This window comes from Prionailurus viverrinus, chromosome A2, assembly GCF_022837055.1.
Source record: "Prionailurus viverrinus isolate Anna chromosome A2, UM_Priviv_1.0, whole genome shotgun sequence".
Classification (NCBI taxonomy): domain Eukaryota; kingdom Metazoa; phylum Chordata; class Mammalia; order Carnivora; family Felidae; genus Prionailurus; species Prionailurus viverrinus.
This window is the reverse complement of record NC_062562.1, coordinates 3663053-3679484: the sequence shown is the minus strand read 5'-3', so window position 1 is coordinate 3679484 and position 16432 is coordinate 3663053. Positions and strand designations below refer to the sequence as shown.

At 58.8% G+C, this 16432-nt stretch overlaps 2 protein-coding genes across 7 annotated transcripts; one reads left to right on the top strand and one right to left on the bottom strand.

The window, feature by feature from the left end:
• Positions 1-3412: 3412 nt before the first annotated feature.
• DENND1C (DENN domain containing 1C) lies at positions 3413-12370 on the top strand. Of its 3 annotated transcripts, XM_047833410.1 has the most exons (24): positions 3413-3431; positions 3663-3771; positions 4877-4941; positions 5023-5066; positions 5191-5240; positions 5466-5585; positions 5677-5746; positions 5925-5999; positions 6094-6159; positions 6255-6308; positions 6420-6530; positions 7284-7384; positions 7479-7524; positions 7652-7753; positions 7851-7976; positions 8805-8909; positions 9641-9731; positions 9823-9863; positions 10080-10151; positions 10773-10817; positions 10890-10997; positions 11182-11249; positions 11374-11581; positions 11692-12370. In XM_047833410.1, exons 2-24 carry the CDS (start codon positions 3755-3757, stop codon positions 12313-12315), a joined length of 2409 nt encoding a protein of 802 aa, XP_047689366.1. In that variant the 5' UTR covers positions 3413-3431; positions 3663-3754; the 3' UTR covers positions 12316-12370. The 3 variants fall into 3 exon arrangements, with proteins under 3 accessions (XP_047689366.1, XP_047689384.1, XP_047689376.1); XM_047833428.1 differs by lacking the exon at positions 3413-3431 and having other exon boundaries at positions 5169-5240; XM_047833420.1 differs by lacking the exon at positions 3413-3431 and having other exon boundaries at positions 4802-4941; positions 5169-5240.
• On the bottom strand, positions 10299-16382 carry CRB3 (crumbs cell polarity complex component 3). 4 transcript variants are annotated; one of them, XM_047833527.1, is made up of 8 exons: positions 16248-16382; positions 15815-15910; positions 15560-15638; positions 14929-15419; positions 14526-14701; positions 13734-13807; positions 13294-13437; positions 10299-12943 (listed from the first exon to the last, which is right to left on the bottom strand). In XM_047833527.1, the coding sequence occupies exons 5-8, from the start codon at positions 14605-14607 to the stop codon at positions 12872-12874; spliced, it is 372 nt and encodes a 123-aa protein (XP_047689483.1). In that variant the 5' UTR covers positions 14608-14701; positions 14929-15419; positions 15560-15638; positions 15815-15910; positions 16248-16382; the 3' UTR covers positions 10299-12871. The 4 variants fall into 4 exon arrangements, with proteins under 4 accessions (XP_047689483.1, XP_047689456.1, XP_047689465.1 ...); XM_047833500.1 differs by having other exon boundaries at positions 14937-15419; XM_047833509.1 differs by lacking the exons at positions 15560-15638; positions 15815-15910 and having other exon boundaries at positions 14937-15419; positions 16248-16375.
• Between the last annotated feature and the right edge of the window lie 50 nt (positions 16383-16432).

Genomic DNA, 16432 nt, shown 5'->3' with positions numbered 1-16432 from the left:
CAAGAGTTGCATGCTCCACCAACTAAGCCAGCCAGGTGCCTTAGCCCTTGCATTTTTAAAAAAACATTTTTAAAGTTTAGTTTACTTATTTCAAGGAGAGAGAGAGAGATCATGGGAGGGGCAGAGAGAGTGGGAGAGAGAGAGAGAGAGAGAGAGAGAGAGAGAACCCCAAGCAGGCTCCGCACTGTCAGCTCAGAGCCCACTGTGGGGTTTGAACTCATGAACCACGAGATCATGACCAGAACTGAAATCGAGAGTGTCTAACTGAGCCACTCAGGCGCCCCCAGACCTTGCATTTCTAACAAGCTCTTAGGTGATGCTGGGTGAGGCTCCTGCCTCTGAGGCCACGTTCTGAGTAGCCCTGGGACAGGTCAGAACACCACAGAGCTGAGCCACCGGGGAACTGCTTCCTCTGCTCGGTGGGAAAGGCACCGCCACCAGAATTATGGAATCCAAGCACACCTCCCAACGCCGCACAACGCTGGAAATAGGTACAATCGCACAGAGTTTTGCTTTCGCTTTTGCCTTGCAAATCTCTCGTGAGCATTTCTGGTTAGCAGAACCTCATGTGCTTCCAGAATCAGAGCGGCAAAGAAGTCTAGGAAATGCTTTGGCTTGTTGTGGGGTTTTGTGTTTTTGTGTCTTTTTGCTTTTTAACTTTCTGGCTTCTGCAATACCGAGGGAGGCAAACCAGGAGGAAGAGAAAGAAGGAGAGTTGCTGAGAGCCAATCAGCTACCTCCACCCGACTCTGTGCTAGGCCACCTGGCCCGGACTGGCGTTCCAGACCCCTGACTAACCGGGTCCCCCTGCAGCCTCGAGGAAGAAGTGTGGGGAACACAGCCTGGACGCCAGTCCCCAGCAACCCGCATTTCAGCAAGCACAGCACAGAGCTGGCTGGTAGAGCAGAAAGAAAATGGACCGACCAGGCAGTGAACGTGGCTCTCTTTACCCTCTCAAACCTAATGTGGCCACCAAAGAACTCCCCGTTCTACTCCCAAAGCATCCCCTTCTCTGGCAAATGGCACCGTGCGGTTGCTCAGACCCCAGATCTGAATCAGCCTTGATTCCCCGTTTCCTGTGCCCAACACGCTCTTCCTATCTCTTGCTGAGTCTGGTTGTCTCTGTCTCCAAAAGACACCCCAAATTTGACGCCTTCTCTCCACTTGGCTGGACCCTGGTCTCAGCCTCCATTATTGCGCATCCAGACGACCCCCCTCCCAATGGCTTCCCTGGACCCCCTGATGCCACCCCTGTCCCCTTAAAGTGTGTTCTTCATCCACAGCAGCCAGAGAGGAGCCTTTATATGCAAATAGCACGTGCGAAGCCTGTCCCTCCCTTGTTCAAAACCTTGCCACGACTCTCCTCACACTCAGACTGAAACTCAAACTCTCACCTTGCTCTCCACCGCCCCCCTGCTGACGACCTCTCTGTCACTCAACTAAGTTGCAGTGACCTTCTTTTTGTGGTCAATCAAATCAAGCTCGATTCAACCTCAGGGCCTTTGCACATGCTATTCTGCTATTTTGGTCTGCAGGCTTCAGTTCAAATGTCACTTCTCGGAGCGGCCTTCCCTGGCGAATCTAAAATTAGCACCCAGTCACTCTCCATCAACTACCTTGTTTCATTTACTCCTCATGCCTATTGCTAACTCCAATGATCTCATCTTGTTTCTTGTCTGTCCTCTTCCTTGCCTACTGGAATGTAAACTTCATGAAGACAGGAATCTTGTCTACCTTGGTCACCACATGCCCAGAAGAGCCTGATACAACACAGACCCTCAAGTAATTCTTTTGAATGAATGAGCAACTCCACTGTACATGTCCTGATTTCTCCATTTTAATAAATCTTTTTAACGTTCATTTATTTTTGAGAGAGACAGAGCATGAGCAGGGGAGGGGCAGAGAGAGAGGGAGACACAGAATTCAAAGCCGGCTGCAGGCTCTGAGCTGTCAGCATAGATCCAGACACAGGGCTCAAACCCACAAACCGTGAGATCGTGACCTGAGCTGAAGCTGGACACTTGACTGACTGAGTCACCCAGGCGCCCCGTGATTTCCTCATTTTAGAGTGGGAAGAAGAAGGCCCAGAGAATAGAGAAGGTGCCTTCTCAGACTGCCCCCAGTGAGGCCCCTCTCACCTATTCATGCCCCCGTGTGATCCCCTCCCACTGAGGGTGGGCTGGACCTGGTGATGGCTTCTTGACGTATCATCTTCGATATGTCAAAGATGATGGGATGTCACTTCTAAGACTAAGTTACAAAAGACTGACTTCTGCCTTGATACGTTCTGTGGTCTTCTCAGCCTGCTTGCTGTGGTGAAGGAAGCAGCGTGTTGGGAAGGTCCGTGTGGCAAAGAACCGAGGGCAGCCTCCAGCCAGCAGCCAGCGAGGACCTGAGACCCTCAGTCCCACAATCCACAGTGAACTGAATCCTGCCAACAGCCACCAAGTGAGCTTCCACGCAGACCGTTTGCCGCCTGGTCCTTCGGATGAGACCACAGCCCAGGGGACACGTTGCTACAGCTGAGAGATCCTGCAGTAGAGGACCCAGCTGAGCTGTGCCCAGAGTCCGGGCCCCCACAGAAACTGCCAGACGACAAACGGGTGTTCTTTTATGCCATTCGCTTTAGGGTGACTTGTTGCACGGCAATAGATAATTAATACAGAGAGGTCAACACTCAGCTGAACTTCCTCCCAGACTCCAGGCCTTAGATCATTAGGGCTTCTCTAACAGAATGCCATAAACTGGGTGGCTCATAAACAATACACATTTGCTTCTTGCAATTTTCAGGACTGGAAGTCCAACATCAAGGCACCGGCAGACTTCGTGTCCAGTTGAGGACCCACTCCCTGGCTCATAGAGACCGCTGTCTCTTCACCGTGTCCTCCCGTGGCAGAAGGGGGGAGGGGGCTCTCTGGGGTCTCATAAGGTCATTGATCCCACTCATGAGGGCTCTGCCCCCATGGCTCAATCGTCTCCCATTGGTCCCACCTCCTAATACCATCACCCTGGTGGCGGGGGTAGGATTTAATATGTAAATTTTGGGTGGACACAAACATTCAGTCTCTAACAATGTCTAAGACTGTGCGAGAGAGAGACGGATGCCAAGTAATCTGCACCATCCATCTGCAGTCCTGGTTGTGGTCCAGCCTCCCTGGAGAGAAAGGGGGGCATGAAGCTCTCTGTTCAGTCTCATCTCCACTTGTGTCTTGGCTGGAGACCTTAGAGGTGTGTGTGTGTGTGTGTGTGTGTGTGTGTGTGTGTGTGTGGCCTGCCTCTACCTGTGTTCTGAGTGCTGTCTCTCCACCTCCCTGGCTCCCCTGCGTTCACTCTCCAGCCTGGCTCCCTCTGGTGGTCCTAAAGGGAATGGCTGATGCAGAAAGACCAAAGGAAAGTAGAGTTGAGCTAAGAGGAAGCATTTCAGGCAAATTGTGAGTCTTTGGCTGCCACAGACAGAGGGAGGCCTGGGTATGATGTCAGGGGTCAGAGGTGCCCTGGCCTGGCAGGACAGTGCTGGGGGTCTAGCCTCCGAGCCCACCACCCATGCCCACCCATCGCTGGGAGGGCTAGGAGACAGGATGCCTGGGTCTCTCACAGTGGGTGGGGGCGGGGGCCTCCCTCCTGGGACGTCACCCGTTAAACTTCCTCTCCCGGCCACACAGGAAGCTGAGCCGGCTCAGGGCCCAGCCCTACGCAAGCACAGGCCCCCCAGGACCCCTAGGGCAAGGGCCCCACCGGCGGCCCCGCAGGGACCATGGGATCCAGAGCTGAGTAAGAGCTACACCCTCCCCCACTCTCTGGACCAAGATTCCCAGAGCAGGCCCGGGCTGGGGCCAAGGGGAGCCGGGGTGGGGCAGGCCCGGGAGGGGTTGTGAGCCACAGGGGCAGGTGGCTGGGACTGGGGCATGTCTCTCAGCCCCTCTTCCCTCTCTTTCTTTCTCCTTCCGGCTCCGGGTGACTAAGTTTGCAACTCTGAGCAGGTACCTCTTGGTGTATCAGAGTGATGAGGAGCATGGCTTCCGGGGGGTCAGCAGGGAGCGGGGGTTGGGGGTGAGGGAAGACTGTGTGGGGTCCATGTGCCTGGGTGCTCATGTGGGACCATGCCAGCATGAGAGTGAAGTGCTAGGGGGGTTCCCGTGTCCGGGGCTCTGTGTGTCTATAGTCACTCCCCATCCCTGTGCTGTCTCCCTTCTGGTCTCCCTGTCCCTGTCCCTGAGCCCACGACCCAGCATCCTCTGTGGGGTGAGGGGTGGGGGGGCAAGCGAAGGCAGTAAAGAGTGCGGGGCCCCCAGGGGCACAAGGGCATGCTGCCCTCCTTCCTCTGATGACAAATTTGGGGTCAGCCCTTGGGCCACCATGAAGTCTCCCAGCCAGAGACGCACGGGCAGGGTCTCTTGGTCTCCAGACCACAGAGATGCTCACACATTTACCCAGCCACACTCACAGCCACGCAAGAAGTTGTGGATGCTATTTGTCCCCACGCTGGCTTGGTCACACACACTCATCGACCGGAAACCGACACTGGTCAGTCTCATCCTTCCAGGAAAACACAGGAGAGAATCACAAACACACACACCCCTGCATGTTCACCCAAGTCATGCGCACACACACCTGTGTGCTCACCCAAGTCACACAGCACATAAACACAAGTCACAGGCTCACACACGTCATGTCCACACATGCACACAAGTCACACTCGGTGCTTCACACTTCTCCGTCACGCACACACCATCAATACTATTGTTCGCACAGCATCCCACAACCTACTCACTGTCACAAACCATTGAGGTCACACACACAGGTACAGAGTTGCAGACACAACCACAGACACAGAAGGAAGCCCCTGGACCCACTAAAGCCCATTCCTGCCCCACAGAGGGGGTCCACCTGCCGTGTTTGATTGGTTCTTCGAAGCAGCCCGCCCTGCCTCCCTGCAAGAAGGTGAGTTGGGGGCATCAGGTGGGGGTGGGGACGTGGAGGGCAAGTCTGGGGCCCTGAACTTAGAAGCCCGCTCTCCCACAGATCCCCCCATCCTGCGGCAGTTTCCCCCAGACTTCAGGGACCAGGTATGCTGGCTGGTTCTTGGCTCCCCTGGGCCCAGGGCCAGTCCCCCCAGGGGAAGAGATTGTCTTGGCCAGGGGTGGGGCCTAACCCGAATGGCCAAGCAGTGTGCCCTCTCTCCATCCCCAGGAAGCTATGCAGATGGTGCCTAAATTCTGCTTCCCTTTTGATGTGGAAAGGTATGGAAGGAAGCTTACTTGCAGGAACCCAAGGACTCAGACTTCTCAGGGACCCCCACAAACACCCAGGGACCCAGGGACTCAGGGACCCTGACAACTAAGGATCTATACACCCAGAGCCCCAGACTGGTGGACACAGCAGTAGGAGTGTTGTTGGTGCTGGGGTGGGGGCGTGGTTCGGGGGCCTGGGACCCTTGGGTCTCTGAGAGCCCTTCCCACCTCCAGGGAGCCCCCCAGCCCAGCTGTACAACATTTCACCTTTGCCCTCACCGACCTGAGCGGCACCCGCAGATTTGGTTTCTGCCACCTACGGGCTGGTGCCCACAGTTGCCTGTGCATCCTCAGGTGTGAGATTTGGGGCTCTGGGGGGGGGGGTGCGGGTGGGAAGGGCCTTGGCCTGAGGGCACTTCGTGGAACGTACGCGCCCTCTCCACAGCCATCTGCCTTGGTTTGAGGTGTTTTACAAGCTGCTGAACACAGTGGGCGACCTCCTGGCCCAGAACCAAGTGAGACCAGCCTCCCTCTTCTTCCCGTGGGAGTCCCAGCCTCTACCCTCCCAAGCCCTCCACCAGGCTCAGAATTCCCAGGCCTGACCTGAGCCCCTCAGCTCCTCCCAGACCACCTAGCCCCAGTCAATCCTCAACCCCCCCCCCCCCCCAGCTCAGACACTCCACCCCCACCCAGGTCTCTGAGGTTGAGGAGCTTCTTCTAAATCTGCTGCAGCAGCCCCTGCCTGGGACCCAGGCCTCCGTGGAGCTGGTGAGTAGCCCTCAATCCCTGGGCGTCCGACCTTAGGTGGGTGGGGAGGCTGTACCCCAGCCCCGAGGACCACGCAGCTACACCTCTCTCCCAGGGCAGCGGAGTGACAATCTCCAGTGCACAAAGCATCCCGCCCCCTGCCCCTGGGAACAGCAGGCCGGTGAGCAGAACTGGGGACCCCGTTGGGCTGGGCCCTCAGGCAAGGCCAACCCCTGACTGATCGGTGCCCCCGCTCATCCCCCCCCCCCCCACCAGCTCTCCTGCTTCGTAGCCCCCGACTCTGGCCGCCTGCCATCCATTCCTGAGAACGTGAGTGGACGCCTGGGAGGGAGTTCTGGGGGCGGGGAGAGGTCCCGAAACCCGGAGGGGGCTGTCACATCTTGTGGTCCCTCGCGACCAGCGCTTCTCTCTGATCCTCAGAGGAACCTAACGGAGCTGGTGGTGGCGGTGACAGACGAGAACATCGTGGGGCTGTTCGCCGCGCTCCTGGCGGAGAGAAGGGTCCTTCTCACCGCCAGCAAGCTGAGCACCGTGAGGCGGGGCCAGCCGGGCCGGGGGTGGGGCTTCGCCCCTGGGGCCGTGACCACGGGACGGATTCCCAGTCTAATTCCTCCGGGCGAGACCTGAGGCGAAGGCCTGGCTCTGCCCCTCTGAGCCTCAGGATGGAGTGGAATCCTGGCTCCGCCCTTAGCGGGGGGAATCGGCGTGGGCTGAGCTGTAGCGCCCCCTCTTTGGGAGCGCTTGGTCCAGACCCCACCCACTATGGGCCAGAACAAGGCTGGCTCCGCCCCTCTGGAGGGTGCCGTCAGGGAGGTGGGGGGAGCTCTAAATTGTAGTTGGGTCTCTAGGAGGAGGACCCGGGTGGGGGAAGGGGGGCGGGGAGGAACGCCGGCTCCTCCCCTAGGGGCGGGCCTAAGGAAGCTGAATTCTAGCCCCGCCTCTTTGTGGGTGGAGTTAGTGGGCTGTTCCACCACTGCGGAGAGAGCTCCCCGAGGGTTGTATATTAGCCCCGCCCCCTAAAGGGAGCGCCTGGGACCCGCTGAGTCCTGCCTCCACCTGCTCCAAGCCCTGTAATTTGCCGAATTCTTGGCCGTCACAGGATTCCTAAAGGGATTTGAGTTTTCACCTCTCACGCAGTAGGGGATGGGCAAGGGGCGAGGAGGGGGAGCGAGGGACAGGAGACTGGGGACGTGGGGGATGGAGCCGGGAGAGCCACCGTCCCGAAGAGGTTCCTTGAAGCTGGGGGTCCAGGCCCTGACTGCACGGCCCCCCACCTGTCCCCAGCTGACTTCGTGCGTCCACGCGTCCTGCGCCCTCCTGTACCCCATGCGCTGGGAGCACGTGCTGATCCCCACGCTGCCGCCGCATCTGCTGGACTACTGCTGGTGAGGGGCTGGGGCCGGGCTTGGGGAAGAGGCCTGGGGTCCTGGGGACCCCTGGGCGGCGCCTGCATGACCCTGTCCCCTCGGTCGTCTGCAGTGCGCCCATGCCCTACCTCATCGGAGTGCACTCCAGTCTCGCCGAGGTGAGTGAGAGCGGACCTGGACCGCAGCGGCCTGCGGGATTCCCCTCTTTTGGACCCCCAAATAACTGCCCCCGCCAGAGATCCTCGGGCCCTGAGCGGCCGTCCCCACGCTCACTCCCCAATGCAGAGAGTGCGGGAGAAAGCCCTGGAGGAAGTCGTGATGATGAACGTGGACTCCAATACCTTAGAGACGCCCTTCGACGACGTGCAAGCGTTGCCCCCAGACGTGGTCAGTATTACCCCCTTCTCTGCTCCCCCCCCCCCCCCCGCGTGGTGGAGGAGAGGCCCCACACCCGCCGGCTCACAGCTGCCCCCTTGTCCTCCAGGTGTCCCTGCTGAGGCTGCGGCTAAGGAAGGTTGCCCTGGCGCCCGGGGAAGGGGTGTCCCGTCTCTTCCTCAAAGCCCAGGCCCTGCTCTTCGGGGGATACCGCGATGCGCTCGTCTGCAGCCCGGTGAGCAGCGGGTAGGCCGAGGGAGAGGCCTCGTGGGTCCCTGAAGGATTAATAGTAATAATAATAATAAATGCCTAGCCTTTATGGAGCGCTTACTCTGTGCCTCTGTTTGCCCATCTGTAAAATGGGATCCCACTAGCACCCTCACGAAAGGGTCACGTGAGTCAGTGCATGGGCATATGCAAAATGTTTGGGTAGTGCCTAGCACGTCGTGAGCGCTCAATAAATGCTAGGTTTTTCTGTTACTATGATCTCACTTAATGCTCACAACAGTGTGATAAGCTAGATACCATTATGGTCCCATTTTACTTATGAGGAAACCAAGGCTTGGAGAAGTCCCACAGCAGGTAAGTGTTGAAGCCAGGACTTCAGGATCTGCTGACTCTCAAACCTCCCCACCCCCGTTTTCACAACTATTCTAAAAATGGGGGGGGGGGTCTATCGTGTGAGCATCTGACGTTCCTGTTGGCTCTGCCTTTACAACACATCCCAAATCTGCCCATTTCTCCCCTCCTCTGTCTCCACCCTGCTCTGGCCCCCATGATTGCTCGCCTGGATTAGGACTTTCATCTCCCTCGAGTTCTCTCTCAAGGGGCTCCCACCCTCGCCCCCTACTGTCTGTCCTCCCCCATGGTGAGCACCTGAGTCAGGTCCCTCCCTCCTCCTCCTCAAAGGCTCCCACCTCCCTGCGGCCCACGAGACCTGTGCAAGATCAGGCACACAGTAGACACTCAACCTTGCTACATAGATATGTGAGCCAATAAGGGAGACAGTTGCGGTCCAGGAGAGCCACGGGAAGATCAGGTCACGGGTCTTTTTTTTTTCTAGGGTCAGCCTGTGACCTTCAGTGAAGAGGCCTTCTTGGCCCAGAAGCCGGGGGCGCCCCTGCAGGCCTTCCATCGGAGGGCTGTGCACCTGCAGCTGTTCAAACAGGTGCGCCAGAACCCTGAGGGCGGGGCTGGGGCCGGGGGCGGGGCTAAGTAGGGGCTGGGGAGGACAACCCTGGGTCCCTGGGAGCGAGCCGGACCCCGAGGGGCGGATGCCTGGGTTCCATGGGCGAGACTAGAGTCGGTCCAGCGGGGGGTCCCGCCCTCAGGGTCCCCGGGTGGGGGAGGCATGACTGAACTGTGTCGCTAGAGATGGGAGCCCCTGACTCCTGGGCTCCCGAGGGATAAGATCTAGTCCCAGGTTCCTGGGGAGATTGGGGTGGGACTAAATTCCTGGGTCCCTGAGGATGGAGCATCCAGGGTCAGGGGTGGGTGGGTGTAAGTGCGGGACTCTGAAGGAGGTGTGTCCTGAGTGCGCCCTCCCCTTGCCCGAGAGGAGGTGGGCTGGACTCCAGGGTCCATCAGTGTAGGGATGGGTTCTCGGGTCCCTGAAGGTGGAGTCGACTTGGAAGGAGGCCCGTCGGGAGTGTCAGAGTCCCACTTGTGGATCCCTATGAGGGGCGGGGTCTGGTCCCAGACTGGTCCTGACTTGGTGCGGGGTGGGGGGAGGTTTCCTGGCTTCCTGAGGCGCCTCCAGACTCCTGGGTCCCGGAGGCGAGTCCCTTGGAGGGGCCAGGGATGGCCCGGAGGCCAGGGATGCAGGGCCAGCAGAATCCTGGGTCCTCCAATTCAAAAGTGGCGGAGGCAGCCCTTTTCTGACCCTTCCCCCACCCCCAGTTCATCGAAGGCCGACTGGAGAAGCTGAACACAGGAGAGGGCTTCTCAGATCTCTTTGAGCAGGAGATCACCTGCAACGGGGCCTCCTCAGGTGAGCCCTGTGTCTAGCCCGGAGCCCCGCCCCACCAGCACCCCCGCCCGAGCCCGCCAGCCAGCCGTGACCACCCCTCTCCTCACTGCAGGCGCTCTTTACTCCTACCAGCTCTGGGCAGACAACCTAAAGGTAGAACACCTCACTCTTAGTGTTTATTATGGGATTAACTTAGCCCCGTAACAGTCCCCAGGGAGGGTCACCGTTGTGCTCATTTATAGACAGAGGAAATGGAGACTCAGCTAGGGAGAGGGGCTCGTCCAGCCTCACACAGCTGGGGTGACGAGGTGGAGTCTGGGGTAACCCCAGAGGCCCAAGTCTCTCTCCCTTGCCATTCTGTCTCCCCAGAAAGGTGGCGGTGCTCTCCTGCATTCGGTCAAGGCCAAGACTCAACCAGCTGTCAAAAACATGTACCGCTCGGTGAGGCTACACGACACAGGCCACCGACCGGGGGTCACGAAGACCAGGGGACAAAGCACATGGCAACCCCTCGTGGGGACAGGACATTTTAACCTCACGTGTAAAGTGCGAACATGTCTTTTTATCAGAAGCAAGCCGGCAGTTAAATAAGTCTTCGCGCTTTTATTTTCCAGTTACCTGCTCATTTCTGCCAGGATCATTTCTTCCCCACTTAAAACTGACAACCAAGATTCATTGGCGAACATCTTTTGTCCTCAGACACTACGGTCCCAGCCTCTGCCCTTGTGTTTCTTTTTCTCCCGAGCCCCAAAGTTTCCTGTGGCCAACCTCTGCCACACCAAAAATTGTCCCTTGGGTCTTATCTGTTGCTTGTCTTTTGAATGCTGACACCACTTACAGTGTTCTGTGTTTGCCACTCTCCGTTTCATTCAGTGGTTATGTCCTCTAGGAATTCTTTTCTATTAGGCAAGGGGTGAGTCTGTGTTGACTTCTCAGGTGGTCCGTGTAGCACAAACGTGAACAGATGGCAGGACAGTGATCCTAGGGGACGGAGACCTGAGCTCTTGACTGCCCAGGTTCAAAGCACTGCAGAGTCTAATTCTCTTTGTGGCTCCTCCGTAGGCCAAGAGCGGCTTGAAGGGTGTGCACAGCCTTCTGATGTACAAGGTAAGGCCGGTGGCCAACGGCCGGGGCAGTGGAGAAGGGCTCACCCACCCGGCTCACCCACCCTCTTCCTAGGATGGGGACTCTAGCCGGCAAAGGGGGGGCTCCCTGAGAGCCCCGTCCCTCACCAGCCGCTCAGATCGCCTGCAACAGCGCCTGCCTATCACCCAGCACTTTGGAAAGGTAAGTGCGTCTCCCCCAGCACCCTGCGACACTAACGCCACCTTGTCTTTCTCCCATTCTGTCTACACCCAGACTTCTTGCTCACATGCTCACCTACCCCAGTGTTCGGTGCCCACTTACCACACACCCTCCTCCAGAAACCTGTAGTTCCTGAGGCCCCACCCTCCAAATCTGTCCTTCGCAGAACCGGCCCCTTCGCCCCAGCAGGAGACGGCGACTAGAAGAGAGACCTTCTGAGTCCCGGGAGGAAGGGTGAGACTCAAAGGCAGGGGGAGGGGGCAGGGAGGCCAGGTCCCTAAACTCCAGAACCTCCAGAGCAGTCCCATTAGGACTAGGGGTCGTGGGCAGACATCTGGGGCTGCCCATCCTTACCCAGGACACCTGCTCTGAGCCCTGAGGAGGCCCAGGACCCATGGGCAGAGGAGGCTCTGGACAGCAGCTTCCTGGGGTCTGGAGAAGAACTAGATTTGCTGGGCGAGATTCTGGACAGTCTGAGCCTGGGAGCCAGCAGGACAGGGAGCCTGCGGCCCAGCCAGAGCTTGGACTGCTGTCACAGAGAGGACACAGACAGCTGCTTCAGCTTGGTGAGAGCCCCAGCCCCCGTCCAACCCCCCTGCCAAAAGTCCATCGGACTCGTCAGCCTTCTCCAGCATCTGAAGGCCAGCAACTTGCCCGTTTCCCTACCCCCACCCAGCCTGACATAGCAGAAAGACCAAGATGGCAACCGGAAGATGAGAAACTTCCAGAGCCCCAGCCCCTGTCCCTGCCTGCCGACCTGCCATCTCAGCAAACCCTCCAGTCTTCGGATGCCGCGACCTCCTCAAAGGACCCTATTTCCCAGCCAGCCTTGGAGGCCAGCCGAGAAACCATCCTTCCATCGCTGCCCTCACCAGCTTCTGCAGACCCCAGCAGCCGAGGGGACCCCGAGTCCACTGTTCTCCTCCTACATCTCTCCCCTCCCCGCAAGGCAGCTGAAGACCCCAGAGCCCAGGAGAGCCCCTGCTCTCAGCTGTCCACAGCACCCACCCAGTCCAACCCTCCAGAAAGCCCCCAACTTCTGGTCCCCACAAAGCCCAACTTGGATATTACCTGGACATCCCAACCCCTTGAGCCCCTTGATTCTTCCTCAGATCCTGGTTCCCCAGAGAACCCCAGGCCCCAGCCATCTGAGGTCATGCTGGCACAACATGCCCATTTCCAGTGCCCCAAGGGGCCAGGAGCCCTCAGACCCCCTGCTGCACCCGACAGTGACTGGCAGGAGTCCCAGGCTAGGAGCCGGCCCAGAGTCGCTGAGCTTAAAAAGTGTTTTGAAGGTTAAGAATCAGGGTCCCAGAGGAGACCCTGGTCCTTCAATAAAGCCACATGAGCCCAAAGCTGGTTTTCCTGGTGAGTTTATCCGGGGGCCCTCTCTGTGCTCAGAAACGTACCCTATCCACCACCTCCCTCCTCCTCCTCCAGCTGGCTCCCAGGTGCAGCAGGAAGCCCCTCCCTTCCAGGAAGCCCCCCCTGGATTCTTGCACCCTTACAATTCATCTCTCAACAGCCTATGAGCCCTGAGTTTGTCCTCTCCAGCTAGCCTGACTCCTGCCCCACTGGCTTAAAAAAAAAAAAAAAAAGGTTTTATTATATCTCACTATGGGATTTATGTATATACGTATATATATATATATAAAAAATGTAAGCAGCACCACCCTCCCTTCCCCTCAGGGGCAGAGTCTTTGAAGCACCTTCCTCCCTTCTATTCTTAAGCACTAGGTAGGTTTGGTTGCCCAGAGAGGGCTCTGCCTTCCCCCAAGGTCACACAGCGAGAGAGACAGAGACAGAGAGAGAGACAGAGAGAGACAGAGAGAGACAGAGAGAGATGGAAAAGGGACCTAGATGGGCAGGCAGCCCCGCACTGTCTCCTTGGAGTCCTGGGGAGCCCGGGCCTCGGCTGCGTGGGAGAACTGGAAGGAAAGGAGAGGGGATTTGTTGGGCCTGCGTGGCAGTGGGCCAGAGAGCCGAGCGAAGATAGTGCAGCAAGCGGGGAGGCGGGCCCCCAGCCCCGGCACCCCCCAGTTGCAGGCAGTCAAGCAAAGGTGGCATGCTTCACCGAGCCCACCAGGCAGGTGCCCCGTGGCCCCCCAAGTCCTCCTGAACCATCAGAGGCTGTTTTCTCGGTGGCGGCTGCTGTGTGTGAGCGAGCGCCGGGCAGTCCTGGGCAGCGGTGGAGGCGGCAACGGGGCCCCGGCATTCAGATGAGCCGCTCCTCCGGCGGCAGCTTGAGGTTGGGGGGCGGCGGCACACGGGCACCCACCTGCTCCTCGCTGCTGGGCCGGTAGGTGCCCTGTGTCTGCCGCTTCTCCCGAAGTTTTCGAACCAGCAGCACCAGCCCCACGGCCAGGAGCAAGGCGGCCAGGAGGGAGAAGACCACAATGATGGCGGTGATGGCCTCCTGAGACTGCAGGAGGGGGGACAGATGTGCTCACCTGAGCCAGGGGACCCTGTCCACCCTCACCTGAGAAACATCCGGGGCTCCCAAAGCCCACCCCCCCCCCCAAGCCTGTCACTTCTGGTGGTGTGGTTCCTCCACCCAGGATTCCCACGTCCCATCTGTCCCATCTGGGGCTCCCAGGCTCCCACCTGCCACGTTTGGGATCCCCCCTCCCAAGCACCCGCCACCTCCGGGTCCCTCCACCTGCTACATGTGGGACTCCTGAATAACACCCCGCTGCCCTCCTCCCACATGTAACTCACCAGCGCCCCATGGGAGCCAGAGCCCGGGTCCGAGGGTGTGATGGTGCTGTTGTCATTTACGGGGGGGTCCAGCGCTGCGGGGAGGGACAAATTATTCCTCATCTATCCTTCCCATCTTAGCACAACTGCACCTCCCTCGGGCATCCCTCGGCTAGAACTCTGCTGAGTCTTCATTCTGGTAGAGACGGTGGGTGCCCTGCCTGCAAGGGCCCGCCGGATTGATGTTGCCCCGAACCCAGCAGAGCCCCGCAGCGAGGAAGCAGCCTACAGCAGTTTGCAGTTTGTGCTGAGTTGGGGTCTGCTATAATGGATGGTGTCTGGAGCCTGACCCTGCCCTCCCCCCCACCTCTCCGGCCCTCCCTGGCCCTCAAGGATCTGGGTGGATCTGCGTTTCCCTGGAGTGTCTGACTCACACCTCCCCCCAGGCTCTCGAAACTGAAATAGAAGGACTGAATGGCTGAGTCCACACCTCTGGCCAGCCCGGTGAACCCGGGATCAGAGCTCCAGGCAGGCCTCCTCCTGGCTCCCAGTCTGCCCAACACACCTCAGCCATACTGAGACTCAGGTATAGAGGCTCCTGTCCCCCAGATCACAATTCCCCCTTCCTCAGGAATTCTACACCGATGGCGACAGCCCAAGGAAACCCCTAGCAGCGATCGCCCCAAGGAAACCCCTAGCAGCGATCGCCTCTCAAGGTATCCCAAGCCCGCTCCCCAGTTCCTGACCTCTCCGGGTCCCAGGTAACCCGCGCTTCTAAGCCCCGCCCCGTGCGCGCCCCGGGCCGGTACCTACTTTGCCCCCAGGCCCGGCCCCAGCGGGCGGGCAGCAGCTGCAGGCCGAGCGCCAGAAGCAGCCCCAGGCCGGGGCTCGCCATGGGCCGGGCGACGGGCCGGTGGCACCGGGAACCGGGCGTCTCCTGCGCGCGGCTTCTACCGCATCTCGGGCCGGGGGTACCTGCGACCCGGCACCTGGGGCGGGAGAAAGAGAAAGGCCGGGGGTGGGGTGGGGGAGGGGGCTGGGCTCGGGCGCAGGCCCAGGGGAGGGGTGACCCGCCCAGGGCACCCCGGAGTCCTGCCCCGCCCCCGCCGCCAGAGGTCAGAGATTAAAGATTAACTCGGAGCGGCGCGTTCCCGGGCCGGGGAAAGGGAAGAGGAAAGTGGGGGGAAGGGGCGGCAGGCCACGGCGAGCGTCCTACCTCCCTACCTGGCCCAGGCGTCTTCGACCTTGCTCCGGTGCCCGGTCCGAGTACCTGGCTCGAACCCTCGGTGCGTCGGTCGGTAGCTCGGTCGGACTCCTCCAGCTCCTCCCGTTCACGTGACCCGGAAAGTTTAGTCACTCACCTGGGAGAGGAGCGCACTTCCGGCTCGTGCACCTGAGCCCAGATGGGAGGGCGGAGCCAAACGGGGGTGGGGCCGCGCCAGGGACGCACCTGTAACGGGAACCCAATTCTACAACAGCAAGGAGTAAGTAGGGGCGGAAGCGAGCTAGGGTAAGAGGGAGCTCCCACCTATGTTGCGGGCGCACCTGTGGGAGACGTGTGCGTTGAGCCACATCTCTGGAGTGTAGACGAACGGAAGCATACCTGTGTGGGAAACGGCTGTGTAGAACACGCCTGCGTTATAACACCTGACCGCGGCCGTCTGGGTTAGGGTACGTTTGTTTTGGAAACGCATCTGCGTGGCTCCCCTATGAAATGAACAACGTTTGTATGAACAATTCCTGCGTAGAAATGTATCGGAAAGAACTGCACGAGACACGTCCGCGTTTAAGTACACCTTATAGGACCCAGTGACACGGAAACGTGCCCATATGGGTGTATACTTAACTGCAACATGCCTGGGGGGGGGGCGGGTGGAGGGGAACTGTATGATGCATTCTTGAGTGGATTTCTGTTGAGAAACATACCTGTGAAATGAAGGGTATAGGCTGTATGGGGAGTATCTGCATAGAATTGAGATCGAGTGAGAAAAAGACCTGAGAACATCTGCATGAGACAAGTCATATTAAAGCAGATGGCAGGGCGCGCGGGGCAGGGGGGGGGGGGCGCGGTGGGACAAAGGCTTCTGTGTATTGAGGCCCACCTGCTAGGGATGTTTCCGTGAGAGAACACCTGTTGGGGGCATTTCTGTGGGAAAACATCTGTATTCCCCACGTTGAAGGGCACCTGCAAGGACCACCTAGGAAGAAAATATCTGTGAGGGGACCTTCAAGAAGAGGCTCCTTTGTCTGGGACGCACCTATTTGAGCACTGGCTGGGCAGGACTAAATGGGTCCTCATGGCTGTATTTTTGGATAAAGGACGATGATGATAAGACCACCACCTCCTGGGAACTCTAGGGTGAAGAGTAGCGGCTAAGGGGAAATTAATCACTTTTAGAGTATAGAGCGATGGATAAGAATCCCAGGTCTAGTTAAATCCCTGCTTTGCCCTGTAGTGGGCATGTGGACTGGGGAGAGCAGTTTAACCTCTGCTTCCTCATCTGTGAAGTGGGAAAGTCAGTCCCACCCACCTACCTTATAGAGTTTTGGCGAGGACGACGCGAGAGGTGAGTAAAAAGGCCTCGGGTTTGTGCAACGCCGTGAGTCAATGTTAGCTATTATTATTTTTCGCCAATGGGTTTCTGGCCGCCCCTCCCCCTAATGGTGACTCGAGAAACTGCGCCCCAAAGTAGTGGGAGGGACTTTCGGCAGGTGCAGCG